At 35.1% G+C, this 6,034-nt stretch overlaps 1 protein-coding gene across 2 annotated transcripts; it reads left to right on the top strand.

Moving 5' to 3' along the window:
* The first annotated feature begins 218 nt into the window (after positions 1-218).
* On the top strand, positions 219-3,057 carry LOC108482293 (E3 ubiquitin-protein ligase SINAT2). 2 transcript variants are annotated; one of them, XM_017785417.2, is made up of 4 exons: positions 219-344; positions 1,136-1,400; positions 1,905-2,291; positions 2,491-3,057. In XM_017785417.2, the coding sequence occupies exons 2-4, from the start codon at positions 1,188-1,190 to the stop codon at positions 2,809-2,811; spliced, it is 921 nt and encodes a 306-aa protein (XP_017640906.1). In that variant the 5' UTR covers positions 219-344; positions 1,136-1,187; the 3' UTR covers positions 2,812-3,057. The 2 variants fall into 2 exon arrangements, with proteins under 2 accessions (XP_017640906.1, XP_052875029.1); XM_053019069.1 differs by lacking the exon at positions 219-344 and adding an exon at positions 531-726.
* The last annotated feature ends 2,977 nt before the right edge of the window (positions 3,058-6,034 follow it).

Below are 6,034 nucleotides of genomic sequence, written 5' to 3'. Positions count from 1 at the left end.
ATTTCATTTTAAATTTAGTTAAATAAGAATTGACGTGTCATTTAACTGTTAGATTAACGGTTTCAATAATAAAAGGATTTGATAAATATAAAATCTTAAAATGTTTTGAAGTTTAAAGACTAATTTAAAACAAGAGTCATAGTTTAGGGATGTCAGTTGCAATTAACTCTAATTTTAAATATAAATTTTAAATATATATATTTTTTGAATTTGGCCAGCACCTTAGTTTTAAATCGCATGGCAGTCTATTTCAAGGAGAAAGGCGTTTGCATTTTCAAAGAAGGATGGTCACCATTTTAAATGTTTTTGCCTTTCATATCTTCCATGTGTTGGGTTTAAAACTCGTAAGTTTGGGTTGTTCCCCCTTCACCATTTTCTCTAATTACTATTATTTCACTGTTTTAGAGCACAACCCAGATTTTATTTTGGGATGTTAATGATGTTAAATGACACTACTAAGCTTGGAAATCTCAACTCTGTATTTTTATCTTTGGTTCTGCTTTTGTTTCTTTCTTTTGATTGGTAATGTTTGACAACTTTTTAAAAATAGGTGCTTTTGTTTTGCTTCATTGTTCTTTGTGTCTTATTAATCCAAGTAGATAAGTTGGTTTTTAGAACAAACTTAGTTTAACATTTCATCGAAAAAGAGGAAACTTTGTTGGAACGTTTAACATTTTTGGGTTGGGAGGGCCTTCTCTTCTTTCACATTTCCCCCCTCATTTTCTGGTTTCTCTATTACAACCTATTAAATTTCTTTTATAGTGTAAAAATCCAATTGAAATTTGGTGGATTAAGTTTTGTTTTGTTTTTCTGTATGCTGTTAGTCTCGTATTTTGGTTTCTTTTTTATGGTTATGTTGCTTCTTTTTCTGCATTATTCAACTTTATATTTGATTGAAATTGAATGGATTTTCATTAAAAAAAAAAAACTGGGAATGTTGCTTTCTTAGATGATGATGTTATTAGGAAAGGTGGGTTCTTTTTTATTGGCGATCCTCTCCTTTTGCTTGCTTAAAGATGTAGCATTTTATGCCCTGCTTGTCTTATTTTCTTCTAGATGTTCAACTGCATATGAATTTGGAATTTGATTTCGGTATCTTTCTTTTCTGATGACATCTAATTTTTATCCTCTACAGGGAAACAGAGAGTGAGGCCTTTCCGTAATAGGTAAATATATTTGGAGTAGCAATGGCTCCTGGAGGCAGTGCTTGCAAAGAAGTTGAATCTTATCCTGCCGTTGCAGATTACGCCATTGCTACAACAACACCCGAGAGTAATTCTATGACGACAAAAAGTTCTTTTGGTTTTGTTGGAAAACATGGAATTCAGTCAAACAATGGTGTTTATGAGCTCCTTGAATGTCCTGTATGCAAAAACTTGATGTACCCGCCAATTCACCAGGTTCATTCTGGCTCTTCCGTAGAGATGTATTTTTGTACCCTTTATTTATTGTTTTTCCTGTTACTGAATTTTCTAAATTACTTGACCATGAATGCTAAGATTTGTGCTTTCATATGCTCGTATGGAACTTATTGATGATATCTGTATGTTGGGGTGAAAATGGTGGCAAAGAACTGGTTGTGCTGCCCTATTGAATTAAGTTTTTCGGTTATGTAATTGTGAAGTGTACGGAATCAGGCACAAGCATCGAATGGTTAGTTACAGACTTAGCGTTATAGAGAAAAAGAAAACGCTAATTTATGTCTATTAAAGATTATAACTTTTCATCTTGGAGCTTAGGTGCTGCAGTATCTTTGTGCTCGTAAAGTCATTCAAAAGGAATTCGATACTTTTGTTGAAACATAGGCTGATTTGGTCTTTACCGTAAGAGATTTTGGCTACAATATAGAAAATTACTCAGTTACTGAAATATTTATATGTTTTGCATTCAATCTTCTATTGCAGTGCCCAAATGGACACACTTTGTGTTTGAATTGCAAGAATAGAGTGCGTAACTGTTGTCCGTCATGCCGGTATGATCTCGGAAATATAAGGTTTTTAGCTTTGGAGAAATTTGCGGAATCCTTGGAACTCCCTTGTAAATATCATAGCCTAGGTTGCCATGAAATTCTCCCATATTACAGCAAGCTTAAGCACAAGCAACACTGTCGATTTCGTCCTTACAATTGCCCCTATGCTGGTTCTGATTGTTCCATCACAGGTGACATCCCAACCCTCATTGCACATCTCAAGGATGATCATAAGGTCGACATGCACGATGGATGTACCTTCAACCATAGATATGTGAAATCGAATCCACAGGAAGTAGAACATGCCACATGGATGCTTACTGTAAGTTCATTTATGCTACCTTGCATTACAATCATTGTTACTGTGCTTCAACAATCATCGAGTTCTTACTATCACTGAGGAAATTATGTGGTTTCTCTTCAGACTGTTGAAGTTACAGTTACTGTTAGTTACGATCAAATTAAATCTTGTATTGTGATGAATCCTGGATCTAGATTTTGAACGCTGATATCCTTTGCAGGTGTTCAAATGTTTTGGAAAACAATTCTGCTTGCATTTCGAGGCCTTCCAGATAGGGATGGTACCTGTCTATATGGCCTTTTTACGTTTTATGGGTGATGATAGTGAAGCAAAAAAGTTCGGTTATTGTTTGGAAGTTGGTGCCAACGGTCGTAAGCTAACATGGCAGGGTATTCCAAGGAGCATTCGTGACGGTCATCGGAAAGTTCGTGACAGTCAAGATGGACTTGTTATCCAAAGGAATCTAGCTCTACACTTTTCCGGTGGCGATAGGCAAGAGCTGAAGTTGAGGGTAAGTGGCCGTATTTGGAAAGAAGCATAAGTTATGAAACCGTGGAGAATTCATGTGATTTTGTACAGTTTTGAAAATTTCTGAGTCTTTTTCGTGAATAGATGAATCTTTTGGTTTTTGGTTTTTGTTAATCCGATCATGGCTTTCTTCCGTATTTGCGTATGGTCCTATTCGGCCGAATGTTTAGTGCAGGAAATGTTGGTTTACATGACCAAACTTGCTTGCTTAAAGTTTAATGCAACATGTATGCAATGTTCTTTTTTTGGATCCTTGAAAGTCTTATGCCATCTTTTGGCTGTTATCAAGTTCTATTTCGCTCTTTAATCATTGTATTTGGCAAAGTTTGAAATTAGTCCCTTTATTTAAAAAGAATCTTATTTACTTTAAATTTTTTTAATCTTATTGCTTTTTTATTTAAAACTTCTAGTCCAATAATAGGCATCGTATTTTCTTCTGTTAAAAAAATGCTCACCGTCAATTATGCTTATTGAATTCACTATGATTGCATTGGGGTATTGATATTAAATTTAGAGGAAAAATGATTGAAAGAGGAATATATTTTAAATTCTAACTTTTTTATGATTAGGGATTAAATTTCAAACTTTTGATAAAATGATTTGACCCAAATTTTATGATTAAACAATTGGAATTTTGAAATCATAGTCAAATTTTTACTTTTTATGAGTTGAGTTGTTCATTCGAGCTCGAAAGTCCATTTGTAATATAGAAGGATTTAAATAAAAATTACGTTTGTTTAAAATATAGGCAAACTTAGGTTTCAACATTTAGAACCCCAACTCTTAAATAGGAGAATAAATATGTTTTAACGCGTTTGAACTCATATCCACTTGCACTAGTAATTAAATCAACCGAATTAAGACTCAGTCAAAAAGTAATTTAATCAATTTGAATAAAACCCTTTTTTATAATATATAATATATATTTATATATATTATGTGATTTATATTACATAAAATTAAATGTATAATAATACAATACTTTGTAAACATTAAAAATATATTAAGTTGTCTAAATTTAAAATTTTAATAAAAGAAAAACCATCTAAAATATTAAATATTAAATTAAAATAATATATATTTAAAAACTATGAGCGGGCCTAAAATGAGTTAGGGTTAGTCATTTACAAATATGGATGAGTTTGGACAAAATTTTATAATTGTTATGGTGTTCGCCATTATTGACCCATTACTTGCTTACCCGACGGGGACCGACTCGATCCTCTTTACTTCAGTAGTGATCGCTTACATTGTTCGCTTACATGAGTTCGCACTTGGTGGATTTGCATTGTCATGCAAGTAAGCCCACACTTAGGGAACATGTGTTAACCTTAGAATAGGGTACGTATTAGTATGCATGGGGGCCTACCTAGGACGTCACATCCAAGAACTGTATCATATAAATAGGGAAATTATCCTCCTTGAGTAGATAGACTTACAAAAACACTCAACAATTTGGTACGGTGAGCGTGGATAGACTTACGACCATCAAAAAATCATAAAACAAAGATGATTCACCTTAGCGAGAACTTCCCTAGCAACTTCCCATTAGATCAAGTTGGAGGTTTTGACATCAACAATCAACCCCGTGAGATGGACCTTTTCGCTGGATAGTTCACTGGTCGATTAGAAAACTTAGGTAACTCAGGCTAGGGAGGTACCTTTAACTCTTTTGATTTCAATGTTCCTTCTGGTCAAGGCCAGTCCTTTCCCTTGGATCAGGGAGCATCGTCTTAACAATTATTTAGTTTTCAAGAACAACTACAGCTAATGAAAGAGCAGATGAATCAACAGAGTACTAGGTTTGAGAAGCAACAACTATTTCGCCAAGAGCTGCTAAGACAGAATGAGGAATTTAGGAGAAAGATACAATTCGAGCATTCCGATCTCTAGGAAAATGTTGTGCCTTTCAGGAGGAGGCTGTTGGAACACATGCAAAACCATGGAAAAATGAGATGTATGTTTGGGTAGGGACATTCAGGCGTTACACCCTAATGTACAAGATATGGATTGGTTGTTTTGTTCTAACACCCTTTGTCTCACGAGGTTGCAACTGTGGGCCTGCCATCAGAGTTCAAAGTACCGAAAGAGATGTTTGGAGGTAGAATGGACCCAAGAGCACATCTCATGTAATATAATGATTATATGAATGTGTTAGTGGCTAACGAGATGAAGTGTAAGGCTTTCTCGATGACTTTTAGGGGAAAAACGAAGGATTGGTTCTTATATTTGCCACATGGTTCCATTTAAAGCTTCTCATAGTTGGGTCAGATGTTTTTAGGTAAGTTTTGTGCCCATAGAACAATAATGGGCACCCTAACGGGTTTAGTGGTAGTGAAGCAGAGAGATGGGGAATTTTTACAGGATTATATGAAGTAGTTTCATGTTGCCACGTTGAACACGAAGAACTTGAGAGATCAATAGGCTATTGATGCCTTCATTACGGGAGTTCAAAATGAGCATGTTTAGTACTTATTTATTGATAATAGACCACAAATTTTTGTAAAATTATATGAGAGAGCGCATAAGTTTGCTGAAGCCAAGGAAATTAAGAGAGTAGCTCATAGTACCTTTCAGATGGATGATAGACAGTTTAGAAGTCGTTAGAGTGTGCATGGCCAATAGGGTCCTTCTTAAAACCTGCAAGTCCAAGGTCAGGGACAACAAATGAGTTATTCACAAAATGAGTCACCAAAGGCATTCCAGAAGCCTCAAGGTGAGCACATGAGAAAAAATGTTCCTCATGGAAAATTTGAAGTTTACATTCCTTTAAATGTTTCGCGTACCTATATTCTTAATAAGGTAAGAAGCTTGGGAATTTTGTAGAGTCTACTACCTATGTGACTCAGTCAGTTGAGGTCTAATTTGAGGGACATATGTAATTTTCATAATGACAGGGGCCACAAGATAGAGGATTGTTTCTCTTTGAAGAATGCCATAGTGAAGGCTGTTAGAAACGGTGAACTAAAAAATTTTGTAGCACAAGAGGCTTCTCCATTGAGGCAGAGTTCGCGAGGTGTTGATAAAGGTAAGCATAAGGTTAGAGGCATGATACATGCCATAATTGGTACAGATGAAGAATGGACAATGTCTAGAGGATGGATCATATCAGAAGTGTGATGTCTGTTAACTCACTAAAGAAGTTATGTCAGCAAGAGAAATGAAAGGTAGAATTTAATTAAGAAGATAATGATTCAATTTGTGATGAGGAAGGAAATGGCCCTATGGTGGTACCA

This window comes from Gossypium arboreum, chromosome 1 (assembly GCF_025698485.1).
Source record: "Gossypium arboreum isolate Shixiya-1 chromosome 1, ASM2569848v2, whole genome shotgun sequence".
NCBI classification, from domain to species: Eukaryota; Viridiplantae; Streptophyta; class Magnoliopsida; order Malvales; family Malvaceae; genus Gossypium; species Gossypium arboreum.
The sequence above is the reverse complement of the archived record's forward strand: the minus strand, read 5'-3'. Positions and strand labels throughout refer to the sequence as shown.